A 19,856-nucleotide genomic window follows, 5' to 3' on the forward strand; every position below is an offset into this window, starting at 1 on the left:
AGATGCTTGTATTCGTGGACAGCTTTCAAATCTCGCTTAAAATTTTATTTTATTACGTCATAAATTACAATACTATTATCATATTTTGTTGTTGTTAAATTGAATTCGTATCATTTTTCCCTCAACACTTGTCTTACCGTAATATGTTTTGTTGATATCACTGTAAAGCGCTTAGAGCCAGTGACAACGGGGTAAAAGGCTGTATAAATGCCCTTTATTATTAACATTATTCAATTATATCATATTATTCCATTATTCCTTATCTCATATCATCATTCCATTATTCCATATTCCATATTCCATATCAGTATTCCATTATTGCTTATTCCCGGTGATTCCATAATTTAATATTCAATATCATTATTCCATTATTCCATATTTTTAAAGAATATAATCATCGACAATTTCGTAAGTATGGCAGGTTTTGTGGAGGAGGAAGAAGAAGAAGAAGAAGAAGAAGAAGAAGAAGAAGAAGAAGAAGAAGAAGAAGAAGAAGAAGAAGAAGAAGAAGAAGAAGAAGAAGAAGAAGAAGAAGAAGAAGAAGAAGAAGAAGAAGAAGAAGAAGAAAAAAAAAGTAATAGTAGTAGTAGTAGTGGTAGTAGTAGTAGTAGTAGTAGTAGTAGTAGTAGTAGTAGTAGTAGTAGCAGTATTAGTAGTTGTAGTAGTAGTAGTAGTATAGTAGAGATAGAGAGAAGAAGAAGAAGAAGAAGAAGAAGAAGAAGAAGAAGAAGAAGAAAAAGAAGTACATAATGATGATGATGATGATGATGATAATGACGACGACGACGATGAAGATGATGATGGTGATGATGATGATGGTGATGGTGATGATGATGATGATGAACGTGATGATGATGATGATGATGATGATGATGATGATGATGTTGATAATGATGATGATGATGATGATGATGATGATGATGATGATGATGATGGTGGTGGTGGTGGTGATAATGGTGAAAAAGAAGAAGAAGAAAAGGATGAGGAGGAGGAGGAGGAGGAGGAGGAGGAGGAGGAGAAGGAGGTGGATGAGGAGGAAGAAGAAGATATGAATAAGGTGATGGTGGTTAACTTATAATAAGTACTCTAATGGAAAAAAAAATCCTTTTTCATTTCAGTAGAATTTTCAGAAAATCAAGATGCATCTTCTGTTAGTATTTTTAGCGGTCATCGTCCCATCAGCGCTTGCACACATTTGCTGTATGCCAGATCAATTCTCTATTCATAGTGCGGATGACCACAATGTGATAGTTGACTACAAGAACAGAAAAGCAGTCTTCGAGGAGATCGATGGCCATGTCTCTATCTACCTCTTAGCTGACAATACGTTCTACTTCTTTTCCAATACCGGATGCTACTCTTTCAAACTGAGGGGATTCACTTTCTACAAACAATGTATCCCAGATGACGCAATCTTGGTCAGCAGTACCACCAAAATGGAGGAGGTAAATACTTATATATATATATATATGTGTGTGTGTGTTATAAAATTTAAAAACCATGAAATATTAGTGTTCAACTTTTTGATAAAAGGAGCTTTTTATAAAATATTTCTAGTATAATTATGATCAACTTCAACAATCTTGTTTCGAGATGAGAGCGAATGCTTGAAACAATATTGTAGAAGCTGATCATAAGTATGCTTGAAAAATTATATATATATATATATATATATATATATATATATATATATATATATATATATATATATATATATATCGGTTGCGAGAAAACAACCCGGGAATGTTTAGATGTCTATTACTCCCAGGCCATGAAACAGATACATGTCTGCAATTTCACCATAATAAAACCAATTCATTTCGGAGAAAAAAATATATTTAGAAATATTAATTTAATTATTGTTATAATAGATACACCTCAAATATAAAATGATATATATATATATATATATATATATATATATATATATATATATATATATATATATATATATATATACGTGTGTGTGCGCGCGTGTGTGTGTATGTGTGCGTGCTTGCAACGCAAAATATTGTTACTTGCAACAATATTAGATAAAGCCATTAATTGCGTCCGTATTTCAGACTTGCTAATTAGAACACATAGTTTAATTAATAGTATTTTCATTACGATTACGAGGCCATAATAACAGTTCTAATTTGGAACACAAGACTTGTAAGTAGATGAGCCAATGTCGATTCAATAAAAGCATTTGAAGAGTATACATGACATGTCCACGTTTTAGAATTTTTACCATTGCCTTCTTTGTCTCCTTTAATGGTTGTAGTTTTTTCTGCTCTTCTATTCATGGAGGGAAGGTTTGGACCCTGTCATAACTCTCTTGTGGACATCTGTGATTTTTCCCCTGCACTCTTCATTTCATTCAACTCAAATTCAAAACATTAAGCTTTAGATTCAAATTTGTGACCCTACGCCTCGAAGCGGTATTAAGTCGAGACTCGGAAAACGAAGAAAACCGGTTTTAAAGTGGGAATTGTCAAAATTATCAAATTTCAGTTTTTGGTTGTTTCAGAAACTACAATCATTTTTCTACATGAAAACATAATAATTCAACATAGATATTGAGGATCAGTTATATAAATTAAAAAAATTTAAAAGCAACTATCAATAACACATTCAAAACGAGAGTTGACTTTCTCAGAGAGCAACCATTTCCAAGACTTAGTAATATTAAATCTTTTCCTCCACCAATACCATGTACGATACCACAACAAAGGGCGTGTCTTTATCTATCTCAGAGAAAGCATGACGGTTTCCACAGTTTCATGGTTCAACCAATAATGAACTTTAAAAACTGTAAACAAGTCTTGTTTTTCCCCTGACAACTGTAGGGAATGATATGCCTTTTTATGTTGTGTGTTTGTGTGTTGGTGTGTACTATCTCGATTGAGGCTGTTGTGAGTTGTTGTCATGATGTTCCGTTTTTTTATTGTGACGTCATATTTTGTTTGTCAGCGTATAGATAGTTCGAAGATGACGTCAATCAGGTCTTTGTTATTGATTTTTGCCATCCGCGTTTATGAGTAATGCTCACTGAACTGTATTAACCCGACTATAAACGTTCATGGATACACACAGTTTTATGTGTTGGTCCGTTATACTTCCGGATGGCAATGTTATGAGCTTCTTAGCCAAGCGCATATTATCTATCTATAGATAGTATGCGCTTGGCTAAGAAGCTCATAACATTGCCACCCGGAAGTATAACGGACCAACACACAAACTCTGTGTAACCATGAACTTTTATAGTCTGGTTAATACAGTTTAGTGAGAACAACTCACAAACGCGGATGGCAAAAACAATAACAAAGGCCTGAGTGACGTCATCTTCGAACTATCTATATAAGCGACAGTCACCGCTTACTCGTTCTCTTGGACTTATTTGAATTACTCTGAAACGTTTCGTATTAGGAACAACAAAATCTAGGTATGTGTACTTAGTAAATCGCGTAACTACCCACTTCGGTGGCGACTACCCACTCATGTGGAGACACATGCCTCGTGCATATTATTTATTTATTTTATTTCTCATCGTGAATGAGATGTAAAAATCTATTCACGACACAACTTTACAAATGAATGATTCTGATTGGTCAACGCTCATCACATGCGCCTGTTGCTCATTAAAATGCCCGGACAATGTGTCATGACGTCAGAATGCGTGTGTTACATATGTGTGTGTTTGTGCATTTTGATACACACCACGTGCTATTATTTCTTTGTCTAACTGCATTCGAGGTGAGGGTCCTTTCTCCCTCATTCTTTATTCGTGAAATTATAGGACATGCTAAGACTTTAATTGGGTGGGGTTCCTGACCTCCCATAGTGGGCAGAGAGGTACTTACTGTCTTCTATCCCCCTATATCTGTTTTCCGACTAGCTTTCTGTATTTGTCTTGGAATGAGATTACTTGGTTTTGTCCTGGCCCTGACCGGATACCCTTGGTGAGAGGGGAAACAGAAATCATCTCGCTGTTATGTAATGTATTATTTTTTGTTTACAAATCATAATATGATTGTAAACATTTGAGTGTATTCCTCTCAGTGGGGACCTGTGCTTGTGACTGGATAAGACTTTTAGGTGATCTCAAACTAAGTACTTCGATAGTTTGCTCTTGGAATCTACATCTGTTCCCTATTTGATCCAATTCTTCTTTGTCTTACTTTTTCTTGGGTGCTTTAATTGTAATTCTAGAACTTAGTACTATCCCATTTCTTCCTTTTTACTGGCGCTGATATGACCTTAATGTGTTGCAATCGCCGTAAAACCCTTAAAAAATAAAAAACATAAGACTTAAATAGGACAACAGTTGCCTAATCTTATACTTACAGAGATTGTTGTAGGATAAACATTTAATTTTAAGTACAAAAGCATAATAGTAAATAGAGCCTTCAACAATCAATAAACTGCTGATGGAAATACGTGTAACTAAAAAAATGAAAAGGTTAAATGTATGGATAGACAAACAGAAAGAGAGACAGACCTATTAATGGATAAATATATAGGTAGATAGATAGATAGATAGATAGATAGATAGATAGATAGATAGATAGATAGATAGATAGATAGATAGATGAAAAGGAGAGAGGGACAACAAGAGAGAGAGAGGGAGAGAGAGAGAGAGAGAGAGAGAGAGAGATGTTCGTTTTGTCGTGCTTTCTTTGTATATTGAAAGAAGGAGAGGGGGTCTTTTTAGACAATAATAAACGTTAAGAAAAACGAGAGATTCAATAACATGTTTTCACGTAAGTCATTGCACAATAAGCCCCAATCCCTCCTCCTCAAGCTGTCATCTGACTCAAAATGGAAATAATGCAATGAATAATTTGACCAGCCCATTTCTTTAATTGCAATCTCATTGGTCAATATGTTTCCAGTTGATTGACTATGACTTACTTTGAAACAAATAAATGCTTTCTTAAACTATCCCTACAATTCTTTGCTCCGCCTCCATCCCTTTCTTCATGTCTACCTCACTCTATCCGTCTCCCTTTGTTTCTTTCACACATACAAACACACACACACACACACACACACAAACAGTTATACAGTCAGGCTTCAATCTTTACTCTATTTCCCTCCCGCCCTCTTAATGCACAAATAGTCTCTCTCTCCTCCCCCTCTCGCTCCCCCCCTATCTCTCTCTCTCTCTCTCTCTCTCTCTCTCTTTCTCACCCCCTCACGTGTGTGTGTGTGTGTATGTGTGTGTGTGTATTCTACTCACTCATTCTTTCTGTTCCTCTCTCATCCTGTTTCTTGATTTTTCTTTCCCTGCCCACCCAGCTTCACGTAGTTTCAAAACTGTACTTTGAAATTATAAACCCTTCTCTAACTTTTGGCATTTTGAAATCTTATTTTCTCTAATATATAAGGCAAAAATGTCACATTAATAATTCTTATTTCATTGATTCTTTAATTAAATATCAAGAATTCTTCAAACAGTGAGCAATGTCATAAAATTGTCGGCATGTTTTTTTTTTTGTTTCTTTTTGTGTTTTATTTATTTTAAGGACATCTTACATAATAATGAATAACTACAAAAGTAATGATTGGATTATTTCAAACATTTGTATGTACATTATAAAATGTATATTCTAAGCTCGTGCCAAATTCAGTGATGCCAAAACTCCGGTTTCACGTGGAAAAAAATCCGGTCTGGAGCAAAATATTTCGGGTTACGGGCAACTTCCGTCAAATTCCGGTGAGATTAAAATATTCCAAGGATACCCCCCCCCCCTCCATTCACTACTTATACAACCACCACCACCATATCATCTTCATTACCACTACTACTACAACCACCACCACATCATCATCATCATCATCATCATCATCATCATCATCATCATCATCATCGTCATCATCATCATCATTGTCATGGTCTCAAGTGAGTAAAGAGCTACTCGACTATGCATAAAGATATGTAGAATGAGGCCCCAGAATTTACTAGTTACTATAAATGAAAAACAATTAACGATTTGTTTAAGATGAAATAAAAAGAAAGATGAAATTTAATTAAAAGAGATAAATAGTGATTGTGGTAGTTACAAATGGAAACGTGAATATATTACGTAACTTATGATGATATAATGTCAGGTTCGTAAGGTTACGTTTCCAGGCAGTTGAAAGGCTTGGATAATATATTCCTCCGATAACAGGCTCAGGCTCGTAAAGTTCCACTTCCAGGCAATTGGGAAGGGGTTATTCAGATGTATCTTCGGCAGCGGGATCAGGTTTGATCCTTGAGGGTTATACAGTCAAAGGTAAAAGCTCCGGCGTCTTGATGGTGGAGATAAAATATCCACAAAGTATCAAAAGATAAAAATCTTCAAATATATATGAGGAATGGAGCGACTGGCCGTCCGGCATAGATTGTAGAGAGAAGTGAGTGTAGAATGTTAGACCTATCAGCTTTTATAATAAGTGGCTACGTGACAGAATGTAGAACGAAAAGTATTCACTAATTAGAAATTAATTCGAGGGAAGGCTATAAAAGGAAAGACGATCTAATATTAGAAGGTAAAGTTTATCTAAGCCTACCGAAATATAACTGGAGTGAGATGAATTCAGTTCTTAATAAAAAAAAATTTGATAAGATAATTGTGAACAACCTTTACTGTGACAATCATCACCACTGCTACTACTACAACCACAACCACCATCACCACCACATCATCATCACTATTACTACAACCATCTCTACCACTACTACTTCGACCACCACCACATCATCATCACTACCACTACAACTACAACCACCACCACCACATCATCATTACCACTACAGCAACAACCGTCACCACCACATCATCATCACTACCACTACTAATACAACCACCATCATCACTACCACTACTTCTACAACCACCACCACCACACTATCATCACTACCACTACTACTACAACCACCACCATCACCACATCATCATCACTACCTCTCCTACTACAACAACCACCACATCATCATCATCACTACTGCCAGTACTTCAACTACAACCACCATCACCACCACATCATCATCACTACTACTACAACCATCACTACCACTACAACTACAACCACATCACATTCCCTACCACCACTACTACAATCACCACATCACCATCCCTACCACCATACTACAACAATCACCACATCACCATCCCTACCAACATACTACAACAATCACCACATCACCATCCCTACCACCACTATTACAACAACTACCAATTCACTATCCATGCCACCGTAACTACAACCACCATTACATCATCATCTCTACTACCACCATCACATCACCATCCCTGCAATTACTATTACAACCACCACAACCCCACCCCTACCACCACCAATACTACTGCAATCAGTGTTGCAAGACCCGTCAAAACCCTTCAAACAAATTTAGCTCAAATCTCTCTCTCTCTCTCTCTCTCTCTCTCTCTCTCTCTCTCTCTCTCTCTCTCTCTTTCTCTTTCTCGCTCTCTCTCTCTCTCTCTCTCTCTCTTCACACAACCACACACATACACGCACACACACACACACACACACACACACACACACATAATAAATTGCGCTCACTGGATTAATTTTCACGTACACCTTCCTGTACTTGCCAATAATAGCTAATCACAAATTCAAATACATTAACCTCAAACTTTAGCCTCGTTAGTTTTTCAATTTCATGTTGCTCTACTTATGCACTTTTAGCTCTCTCTCTCTCTCTCTCTCTCTCTCTCTCTCTCTCTCTCTCTCAAACACACACACACACACACACACACACTACAACCACCACCACCACATTTTCATCACGACCACTACTACTACAACCACCAACACAACATCATCCTCACTACCACCATTACTACAATCACTACCATTAGGATTTGGAGCTTTACTTCATGTGAAATAAGGAAACTTTGGGGCTGTATTTGGCAATGTGTTTATATATCATAAAATAGTTCATAACAGTTATCTATTTAGATCTATACAATATTTAAACACGATACCAAATACCGTCCAAATTCCCTTTTTCGTGTGCGGAAATTCCTCTTTCGGCATTGAAATTCCTCCGAGTGGTGCCTGAAATTCCTGTGAGTAAAATTGAAAATTGACGTCTCTGCAAGTTTTACTATTCTCGTCAAATTTCCAATCCCGTATCGAAGGAGTTATCTATGCCCATTGATTTGACTGTGCTTGAAAATAGTGCCTCACATCAAAGACGATTTTCTCAAAACTTGGTTTTTACACTCTTCCTATTTCAAATGGTCATATCTCGGCAATGAAGAATCAGAATTTTATAAATTTGGTATCAAATTTTAAAGCATAAAATAAGCTATGATTGGGTACCAAAAACCCAAAATTGAAAAATCCGACTTGAGGCGGAGGGTCACATTTCAGTTCATGGGTCACTGCAACATTCATTCATTTGTTCCGTTTTTATTTTAATTAAGTTCTTTTTTTTTAATCTTTCAAAATCATTTTATGCTTTAATTCACTCAATCCTAGAGATTTTTGCTACTTTTCAAAAATTGGAAAAAAAATGTAGTAAAAATGAGCATGTACATAGATAGTTTTATTCAACTACCATTAACATGTACAAACTAAAAACATTAGCTTTGATACTACGCCTATAATTTGTCTCAGAAAAATGTAATAAATAGGCATGGGGTAAAACTACGGATATAGTCGGTGTTAGGGTTGAGGGAGTTAAGCACAGTTAACTCATAGCACCCGTGAGGATACTAATCTGAATCTCAGGCAGGGGCGTGGCTATATTAGTTGATTTGGTGCCTGGCACCGCTTCTATCTTTTAAAAATGGACTACAGCATTTTAAAAACAAATAAAACTGATAAATGGTATATACCGCCTCTTACTTATTTGAGTACGTTTTTTCTTTAAATATTTTTCTTTCTTTTATATTTACAAATATAGCATGCTTTAAGTCATTTTCTTCTGATTCTGGCACCACCCTATATTGTAAGCATGTCACGCCACTGCTAATCTGACTCATGATTCGTGTCTTTGGCAAACTGTTACTGTACAGACATTATGCCACCCGATCCAGGTGTGAATGATGCTTGGTATTCAGTGATGACGGATATTGACGGATTATGAGTGTTAGGCACCTTGTTATCTATCATACTAAATGATGACCTGTTGAAGGAAATCATCAGGATAAAAGAGGAGATATGGGTTAAAAGCGACGTGCACATATTTGCAGGTCTGATAATCGAACGCAATTATGGACTTATTTTAACAGTGCTGTGATGGAACTATTTTTGCGTCGGTTACAACAATACGCTTCAACAGTCGTAACGTCACTTCCCTCGTAATGACGTATGGTAACTTAGTAACTGGCTCTTAACTATCGGAACAATGGCGGACGCCCTTATGAAATATTTCTACGACAAGCATAGAAGCGTTTCCAGGGGAAAAAAACCCATAAAAAATCTGATCATGTTTTGACTTTTGCACATTCTGATCACAAGACATATGAAAAGTTCTAGCCAGCATGAAGAATAAAAAGTACCGATTTTCTTTGTTTAGAACCACGATGGCCGCCATTGCTGGGCGACGTGACATCAGACTATTCAATCCAATTAGCCCATTGTAATTTGGGTTATAAGACTGGCAAATAGGAACACGTTGACCCCCGACAGAATACCGGATTTAGGCGATGGGTCTAGTTTGATTTTTTCTTTAAACCTTAAATTTCCCTTTACTTTGCAGGTTGGTTATCAAGTGTATAAGTATAATGTAACCGAACACGCACAGGTGGAAATGACCATCGACTCCAAGTGTCACCCCCTGAAGTCAGTTGCCTTCCTCGAAAACGTAAAGCAGCCTATCCTCACTCAATGGGAGGCCTTCTCCTATGACTTCACTGACAGTGTCTTTGATAGGAATTACACGAGCTGTGAGGCTGTCGGAATCTAAATTATACAAGATGGAATTCGATTACTTGTCACTAAAGAACGCGTTCTCCTTGTTGAAAAAAAAAGCAAATAAAATTACAGACAAGCTTATTCTGGTGATACTGTATCTATTTCTTTATTTATTATTTGTTTATTTACTAGTAAAAAGCCAGCAATTTCGCGGGGAAAGAACTATTTTCATTCGAAACTGTACTCACCATCATTTAATGAGGGCAGATTGGTAAGCAACGTTGTCTGTGTAATTCGGTATATCTTCGGTTGATTTTTCTGTGTGGCCCAACATGAAGTGTAAGCCACTATAGCCTCTGACCCGTGACACAGCAACATACAGTTGTCCGTGTGTGAATATCGGTTGTGGTAAGAAAATCCCCACCTTGCTTAATGTCTGCCCCTGAGACTTGTTAGTTGTCATTGCATATGACAATTGTACCGGAAACTGTCTTCTATTTAGAATAAATGGTAAGCCCGAATCCGTTGTTGTCGTCAGATTGATTCTAGGGATAAACACTATGTCGCCAGTAATTATCTTGGCTTCTAATACTTTTGAACCTAATTTAATTATTAACAAACGGGTGCCATTTAGGAGGCCTGATTTAGGATTTATATTTCTAAGCAGCATGACTGACGTGTTGGCTTTCAAATGTAATGCATGTGGAGGAAGTCCGGGAGGTGTAAGTTCGTTCAAGAATGCAATCGGGTATAAGTTGATGTCAGAGTCACTTTGAATGGAATCAGCACTGCGGTAAATTTGTTCAGTTGATGAGGTCAACCTGGACAGAACGGCTGCATTTATTTTGTCAACATTTTCATGGGTTGTAGTCAAAATTGCTCTCTCTGATAGATAACGTTCATCCGCAAAGTTCAGATTCAAATCATTGGATACAGCATTTATCAAGCATTCTGGGTCATTTTCAGGAAGGCATAGCGCTGTAGGTAATTTAACAGAATACTTTCCTATTTCGCTGAAAACCGGCTCTGTACCATTTCCGATGCGGAGAAGCCAATTTGCAAAACAGTTATTGTCATCAGTAACCCTCATGTTCTTGTTCATGTGAAAAATGGTAACAAAATTCCAAATAATTGACTTGTTAAGTGTGACACTTAATATATCGGCTTCACTTCCTTTGTTAACAACAGGTAGAATTTGCCGAAAATCCCCTCCAAGTACAACCACTTTGCCCCCAAAAGGTTTTGAACTGCCTGTTATGTCACAAAATGTCCTGCTCACACATTCAAACACACGCCTGTCCATCATAGGTGCTTCATCCCAAATTATGAGAGAACTACTCTTTAGTAACTTAGCTGTGTCTGATTGGCGACTGATGCTACAGGTGCTGTTATCCGTTATTGGAATTGGAATTTTGAACGTTGAATGTGCTGTTCTACCACCGTGCAATAATTCTGCAGCAATTCCAGATGATGCAACAGGTGTAGCTGAAAGTCCTCGACCTCTGATTTCTGCAGGCAGCGTGTTATATACATAGGTTTTGCCAGTTCCACCAGGGCCATCGATGAAGAAGACATTATTCACCCGGTCTTGTTCAGGTACGTCAATTGCTTCCAAAATGGCAGTAAATGCTAACTGTTGGTCATGATTCATCTTCATTTTTCGACTGTGAGCAATTTGTCGTTGCTCATTTGGATCCCATACTTGACAGGCAGTTGCGTATGATTCTGTAGGCTCAGGCAGTTGATAATCTTTTAATGATCTATTGTGAATCATAAGAAGCCTGTTAACGTCTTCAAGTGTCTTACTAACGCAAGCTTCAGCAGTCATACTTTCAACATGAGAATAATCTTCAGCTAGCTGGTCTTGAAAAGTATTCCATAAGGAAAAAGGATCTGTGGGGTTGCAAAGATCAAAATCGTGACAAAAAGCTGTCGGAGTTGACTTGCTGGGGCAACAAATGCTGATTCTGCCATGCAGTTTATCCACTCATCATCGTCCTCCAATAAACCCATAGCAGACGCGGCCTGTCGAAAAGTATGGTGTAATGTTCCTACTTCTGATCTCTTTAGGTCTTCAAATGATTTTGCTCCCCTTACATGCTGCAGCAATAATCTAAGAAAGAAGCGCTCCCCTTCTGCTGGATGGGCGCTGTACATTCTACCGATTGCCAGGCGGTTTCTCTGTCTCTTCTTCCAAATGCACGTTCTACTATCCCACGTGTAATGTTCCGGCATATCAGTATACAGTAGAGTATTAGCCTCACGGTTTATTGCATTCTCCTTAAACCATGCTGTTAGTGTGGTGTCTTTCAGTCTCCTTACAGTTTTTTCCGCATGCCCTTCTCTGTAAGTTACAGACTGTTGGTTTTCCAAGTGCAAAGCTAAACGTTGGACTGCCGGGTATCGGTCTTGCATGTCAAATTGGAATAATCTCCAGCAAGATTCACTTGCTGAAACATAACGTGCATCAACAAATCTCCTAATTTCATCATCTTGTTCCCCTTGGAATTCTACCATGACTCTATCATGTCCTTTGTACACATACTTATACATGTATTTCACCGCTTTTATGCTGTTGCACACCTCAAGATTGATATGTGCCATATATCTGCTGAGGAGATACGGGTTATATGGGACAACCCATCTATTGTCAAGGGCAATTCCTCTTTTGAAGATTGATTTTCCATCATTACGTCTCTGATACAGGGGATAAGTGGAGTCATTTGTATGTGTCGTCTCACTGAATGATTTTGGAAATCTCTTGGAACACTTGCCATCTTTCATGCATGGACTGTTGGGATTGGCCAGGCCACAGGGACCATGCATCATGTGTTTTGAAACTAAATTCTGTAATGTTTTGTTTTGTGGAATTTCTGCACACACCAACCTATCAATATCTTGAGTAGTTATGGGTTTGGCACTGCGATCAAGGATAATCAGGATGTGAGAATGTGGTAGGCCTCTCTTTTGAAATTCAATGACCTTCACATATGCTAAGACTTTGCCAAAAAGTTCTTTTTAAATTATCTCTTCCATCAATGCTCCTAATTTCATTTTAAAGACCTTTGCGACTAAATCTGGTCGGTCTGCAGCTGTTTGTCGTGAATGCAGTTCATTTGTTTTCTCTGGCCAACATGTATTACAGGTCACAGTAAGGAATAAGTCTGGTTTACCATATCTGCGAACAATTGACATTGCATCTTGGTATAATTGGAGCATGGTTCTTGGACCCCCTGTGAATGAAGATGGTAAAACAATTTTGGTCCCTACTGTAGCTCCATGTGCGTCACCTCGATACACTGCATCCACCAGTCCTTGATACAATTCTGCTCGTAATGACTGTTGATTAAATCGAATGTATTGCAGGCGTTGCCCTTCAACTTTAGCATACTGATCAACACAATATTGTTGCAGGAGACGACCTCCGTGCAAGATTACATTAAAACTATCTCTCTCCATAAGTCGATAAGCATAAAATAATGATGGACTGACCTGACCGGTTCGCTTTCTGTTGAATTTAATGTTGGGCACCAAACCTTCTTCTCCTTTTGGAAAGAAGAGCACATAATGCAACGGATCAACGTGAGGATGTGTTCCACTGATACGCATAATTGAATGTTGGTTTGGATGGTCATCTGATTTGCGGTATAATACAATATCCCTCCGGTTACTACAGTTGATAGGGTTATTTGGGAGTAAAACGGCAACTTCTGAAGCAGTCGGTAAAGTATATCTACGGGGATCTTTTGATGAATCTGCTCGCAGCACCATTCTAATATCCTTCCCTTGATCTCCAGCATCTTCAATAGCTGCAGCGGCATGCTTATATAATTCAACAAAGGGACTAACAGTAGCCATGATGGTAGATATAGTTGTCAAAATATCAGTATTAAGACTTCTATTCCAAAAAAGCCTATTTTGAATTTCGTGTTCAGTGTCATAAATGTAAAGTTGGGCAAATTTTGGTCTATCATTATCACTGTTGGGTTGAATATGACCTATTCTATGGTAGACGGTACCACTAACTCGGAAACCGTATATCCCAGGAGGCAAGAAATCTTCGTGTACACCCAAGGAGGCGAATGCAAACATAGAATTGTAAGCACGGATGTGTTCTCGAAAATGCTTAGAATTTGTGTCGTTACCCGTGTAAAGACTCTTTTTTTATCCGGAAGGGGTTGTAAAGGTGCCAGTGATACTTCCCCGTTGGCACAGCATAGCGAGGTTGATTCACCGTGCCATAGTTTTGCTGAACAAAAACGACAAACTTTGTTCATGCGTCCTGTGTTGTGTGGTGAGATAAGAGGTATTGTAGTTGTATCCTGTTCTTGATCTGCAGCTGATGTAATTTCCACTGTTTGAGCTACATTTTGTTGAGGAGCAGTTTCTGTATTATTAGTATTAGTAGTAGAAGTAGCGGAAGTAGTAGTCGTATTAGATTAGTAGATCTAGTTCTGAATGCAAATTTTAATTGACGTGCTTGTCGTCGCTGCCATGCTTTATTCGGCATGATTTTGGTTTATCAGTCAGTAGATATCTATATCAATACGTCCCAAGTCTTTACTACGCTTTACTTGGGAGGCCTTCCGAAAGCCCCTACAAAGGGAAACAACTTTAATAATATATTCCCTCAACTAACCCAAAGAAAAAATTCAACCTAGTACCTTTAATTAACCCCAATAGGAAAAACAAACACCCTAGCACTTTAATAAGACTTATGACTAACCCTTATATAAAAAAATCCTCCGATCTCGAGCTAACCCTAATAGAAAAAATGATGACAAATTGAATAAATAAACGCCTGACAAAAGATCAAAGGTGAAAATACAAATTTAAAGAATACTGGGGATGTAGGAGCTTTCGGAATGTCTCCCCTTTACTTAACTTATGGAAAAACAAACACCCTAGCACCTTTAATAACACTTATGACTAACCTCTCGAGCTAACCCTAATAGAAAAAAAAACAACTCTCGGACTGCTTTGCACTACCTTTCAATACTTAACAAATCACAATGGCGGCCGAAAATCAAAACAATGGTCAAATAAGGAAATGTTAATCTTTCACAAATCTATCAAGGTTTGTTCTAGAGTTTTTAAAATACTTCTATATAATGACTAACTGAATAAATAAATGCCTGACAAAATATCAACAGTGAAAATACAAATTTAAAGAATACTGGGGATGTAGGAGCTTTCGGAATGTCTCCCCTTTACTTAACTTATGGAAAAACAAACACCCTAGCACCTTTAATAACACTTATGACTAACCTCTCGAGCTAACCCTAATAGAAAAAAACAACTCTCGGACTGCAGGTTTGTTCTAGAGTTTTAAAAATTCTTCTATATAATGACTAACTGAATAAATAAATGCCTGACAAAATATCAACAGTGAAAATACAAATTTAAAGAATACTGGGGATGTAGGAGCTTATGGAAAAACAAACACCCTAGCACCTTTAATAACACTTATGACTAACCTCTCGAGCTAACCCTAATAGTAAAAAAAGAATCAAAATGGCGACTAAAATCCGCTAAATCAACAACACAACGGAAGTAATAATAATACTTGATGTCATAAATAGATGACGCAAATTCATTGACAACTTTTTACAGTGACAAAATTAGTTGATTTTGGGAGTCAAGTGTCGTCGTTGGTACATATTTTATGATATCTGTTTGACTCAACGAACTTTCAAACTGACTTTAAATTATAAAAGGAAATCAAGTTATCTGTTTATCTATCTGTAAAAAATACATTTCTAATTTTCAAATCTTTCAGTAGAGTTGTGCGCCGTGTCAATTTTTTTATTGACTCAAATAAGCACAATGTTCTCCACAATGCTATATTTTTTAAAGAAAGGATTCAGGAATGATAGATACAAAACAAACAAAATTTGCCGTCATTATATTTAGTTCTAAAAATGATATATGAGTCATCTCTTATTTTTTAGAAAAAAGTTCTTTTGTTTATTTTAACTATTAATTTATTTATCTATTTGATTATTTATTCATTAATATATTTATTATCATTTGTATATTTATATCTATCTATATTTATAATTATATATTAAAATGAAAACCTTTTTTAAAAATGAATTTTAGATCCTTACTGACCAGTTTCAAAGTGACAAATTAAGGAGCAGGCACTGGTGTAAGGTAATGGCTTGAAAAAGTGTGTGCCAGACAAAGCAAGAAAGAAAAATACAAGAAAAAAAATAACTTCCCCAAAAAATCAGTCTATCTCGACAGGGGATCGAACCTCAGACCTCCTATCTGAGTTTCGATTCCCTAGCGTAGCAAGACTGATTTTTTGGGAATGGTTCTTTTTAAATTAACATTTTTTCTTTCTTGCTTTGTCTGGCACTGTTTCATAAACATTTTCACTGACCAGTATGTACATGGTGAAAACCCTTCCCCTTGCGGCTATGTGGTCTCGTGGTATGACACTCGCTTTCGGATCGGAAGGTCCTGGGTTCGAGCCTCGCGCTCGGCGCATAGTTGAGTCCTTGGAAAAGGCTCTTTACTCAAATTCTCTCACCGTACTCATGTGTAAAATGAGTACCTGGCCGTTAACAGCAGTTAATTAAATGTTGCTGTTGACCAGGGACCCCTTGTAAAGCGCTTGAGCACATTTCAGTGGATATTGCGCTATATAAAAGCTCTTATTTTTGTACGTGTCTAGTTTAAGCCGGTGTGAATAACATCATCCGTCTCTCTCTGTGTTTCTTTCTCCCTGCCCCCATCCCTTCCCTTCTTTCTTTCTTTTTTAAAAATAAATCTTAACAGGGGAGGGAGGGGTAAAAAAAAAACAAAAACACAATCGCCGTCTAGAAGTCTTTAACAACACTTCTCCCTATAAGCCAGGCTGGCTTTGCGAGCGACCGACCGTACCTCTGTTCGTCCGCCAGGTATGTGGCCACACACATTGCGTTTTCACTCCCGTTTGTCTGATCGGCGACCGACCCTCGATCAAAACTGAGCGTGTATGGAGCCTTATTTATCAAGGGTTGCCAATTCAGGAGGCAAAAGTTTACTGAACTTTTACCCAAACACATTGACCAACCCCTCTCTGAGTGCTGAACTCCAATAAAAAAAACAATTTATATTTACTTTTTTTCTTCAGTTTAGCAGGTGATTGGAAAATATTTTTTAAAAAATTGAGCATTTATATAGCGCAATATCCACTTAACGTGCTCAATGCGCTTTACAAGGGGTCCCTGGTCAACAGCAACATTTAACATGTAGGACGAGACATGACGCCTGTTAGGCGATATTACAATTTTTCGGACAAAGACAACGCTGTTAACGGCCAGGTACTCATTTTACACCTGAGTACGGTGAGAGAATGTGAGTAAAGAGCCTTTTCCAAGGACTCAACTATGCGCCGAGCGAGGCTCGAACCCAGGACCTTCCGATCCGAAAGCGAGTGTCATACCGCTAGACCACATAGCCGCACAGGCTAATATACTGAGCGTTTATAACATACGGAATTCCGTAAATATACGAAAAATTGGCAACCTTGTTTATTATCTAGTTTTGATCTCGGTTTACATTCCATCCCATTACCTCATCACCTTTTCTCTCTCTCCGTCTCTTTCAACCCCCAGCCCTCCCCCTCCCCCCACACACATTTTTACCTATACTGTTGTAGCCATAATGCAAATATAACATATTTCCTTTTCTTGTTTACCCGAAGAAGGCCAAAGGTCGTTTACTTTGAATTGTATCTTTTATAAGAGTCATTTTTACTCCCTTTATTTTTCTATACATTTTATCGACTCATTTAGGTACCTCAAGATAATGTGTTTTAAAGGGGTTTACGGCGCTTGCGATGCATTTAGGTCATAACAGCGCCAGTAAAAAGGAAGAAAATGGGCTGGTAAAAAATTCAAGATTTACGATTCAAACCCCACGAAAAAAAAAAAGAAAAAAGACAGAGGAATGGTTCAAATTGGGAACAGATGTAGATTCCAAGAGCACGCTATCAATTTACTTTGAGATCACCTACGAGTCTTATCCACAGGCGCAAGATCCACCAAGAGGACCACCCTCAAATGTTTACAAACCATTATACATTCAAAACAAAACAATTGTATTAGTACATAACAAGAGAGATGATTTACAAGGGAAAAAAATATCATCTCCCAAAACTATAACTATACATATTTGACTGTTTCCCTCTCAACAAATGACTTCGGCCAAGGCCAGAACAAACAAAGTAATCTCACTCCAAGCTAAAGAGAGAAAGCAACTTCGAAAACAGGTATAAGGGGATAGAAGACAGCAATGACCTCCAGCCCAACATGGGAGGTCAAAAGACACCACACTGGAAGTGAGATCATTAGCAAGAGGGTAGATTATCAAATTAAATCCTTTCTTTAAAAAATATAGCATTGTGGAGAACATTGTGCTTATTTGAGTCAATAAAAAAATTGATACGGCGCACAACTCTACTGAAAGATTTGAAAATTAGAAATGTATTTTTTACAGATAGATAAACAGATAACTTGATTTCCTTTTATAATTTAAAGTCAGTTTGAAAGTTGATCAGTGTTGTTATGTAGTAGGAGAAGTATGTTCTAATTGCGTGTATGTTTGTGTGTGTGTGCGCGTGTGTGTGTTTGTGTGCGTGTTGTGTGTGGTGTATACATGTATGTGTGGGTGTTGGCATTTTTCAGCAAATCGTGGTATTCATAGTGATATTATTCACTTGATCACATGAAGGTATTTCAGTCGCCATTTTGATTCTTTTTTTACTATTAGGGTTAGTAAAGGGGATACATTCCGAAAGCTCCTACATCCCCAGCATTCTTTAAATTTGTATTTTTACCGTTGATATTTCGTCAGGCATTTATTTATTCAATTTGTCATTATATAGAAGTATTTTTAAAACTCTAGAACAAACCTTGATAGATTTGTGAAAGTTTTAAATTTCCTAATTTGACCATTGAATTGACTTTCGGCCGCCATTTTGATTTGTTAAGTATTGAAAGGTAGTGCAAAGCAGTCCGAGAGTTGTTTTTTTCAATTTGTCATCATTTTTTTCTATTAGGGTTAGCTCGAGATCGGAGGATATTTCTTTTTCTATTAAGGTTAGTCATAAGTCTTAGTAAAGGTGCTAGGATGTTTGTTTTCCCATAAGTTAAGTAAAGGGGAGACATTCCGAAAGCTCCTACATCCCCAGTATTCTTTAAATTTGTATTTTCACCGTTGATATTTTGTCAGGCATTTACCTATTCAATTTGTCATTATATAGAAGTATTTTAAAAACTCTAGAACGAACCTTGATAGGTTTGTGAAAGTTTAAAATTTCCTAATTTGACCATTGTTTTGATTTTCGGCCGCCATTTTGATTTGTTAAGTATTAAAAGTTGAAAGGTAGTGCAAAGCAGTCCGAGAGTTGTTTTTTTCTATTAGGGTTAGCTCGAGAGGTTAGTCATAAGTCTTATTAAAGGTGCTAGGGTGTTTTTGTTCCACAAGTTAAGTAAAGGGGAGACATTCCGAAAGGTCCTACATCCCCAGTATTCTTTAAATTTGTATTTTCACCTTTGATCTTTTGTCAGGCGTTTATTTATTCAATTTGTCATGATTTTTTCTATTAGGGTTGGCTCGAGATTGGATGATTTTTTTTCCTATTAGGGTTAGTCATAAGTCTTGTTAAAGTGCTAGGGTGTTTGCTTTTCCTATTAGGGTTAATTAAAGGTACTAGGTTTAATTTTTTCTTGGGGTTAGTTTAGGGAATATATTATTATTATTAAACATATTATTGGGCCACACAGAAAAATCAACCGACGATATACCAAATTACACAGACAACGTTGTTTGCCAATCTGCCCTCATTAAATGATGGTGAGTACAGTATCGAATGAAAATAGTTCTTTCCCCGCGAAATTGCGGGCTTTTTACTAGTTAGTGTTAAAAATAGTTAACAAAAAACTAAAACCCAAAATCCATATATATAATATTTTTATTCATTTAAATAATTGATTGAC

General features: G+C 37.1%; 2 protein-coding genes and 1 long non-coding RNA gene across 4 annotated transcripts; 1 reads left to right on the forward strand and 2 right to left on the reverse strand.

Moving 5' to 3' along the window:
• The first annotated feature begins 1,333 nt into the window (after positions 1-1,333).
• Positions 1,334-10,005, forward strand: LOC144971997 (uncharacterized). 2 transcript variants are annotated; one of them, XR_013645223.1, is made up of 2 exons: positions 1,334-1,445; positions 9,710-10,005. It is a non-coding gene; the product is annotated as an uncharacterized LOC144971997 (long non-coding RNA). The 2 variants fall into 2 exon arrangements; XR_013645224.1 differs by lacking the exon at positions 1,334-1,445 and adding an exon at positions 3,341-3,427.
• A 1,713-nt stretch (positions 10,006-11,718) lies between these two features.
• Positions 11,719-12,690, reverse strand: LOC144971757 (uncharacterized). The gene has a single exon (XM_078912830.1). The coding sequence runs from the start codon at positions 12,688-12,690 to the stop codon at positions 11,719-11,721; it is 972 nt and encodes a 323-aa protein (XP_078768956.1).
• Positions 12,691-12,882: 192 nt separating this feature from the next.
• LOC144971758 (uncharacterized) lies at positions 12,883-13,956 on the reverse strand. Its single transcript, XM_078912831.1, has one exon. The coding sequence runs from the start codon at positions 13,954-13,956 to the stop codon at positions 12,883-12,885; it is 1,074 nt and encodes a 357-aa protein (XP_078768957.1).
• Positions 13,957-19,856: the final 5,900 nt, after the last annotated feature.

Source organism: Berghia stephanieae, chromosome 4 (genome assembly GCF_034508935.2).
Source record: "Berghia stephanieae isolate SIO BIC M18660-M18661 chromosome 4, UCSD_Bste_1.3, whole genome shotgun sequence".
NCBI classification, from domain to species: domain Eukaryota; kingdom Metazoa; phylum Mollusca; class Gastropoda; order Nudibranchia; family Aeolidiidae; genus Berghia; species Berghia stephanieae.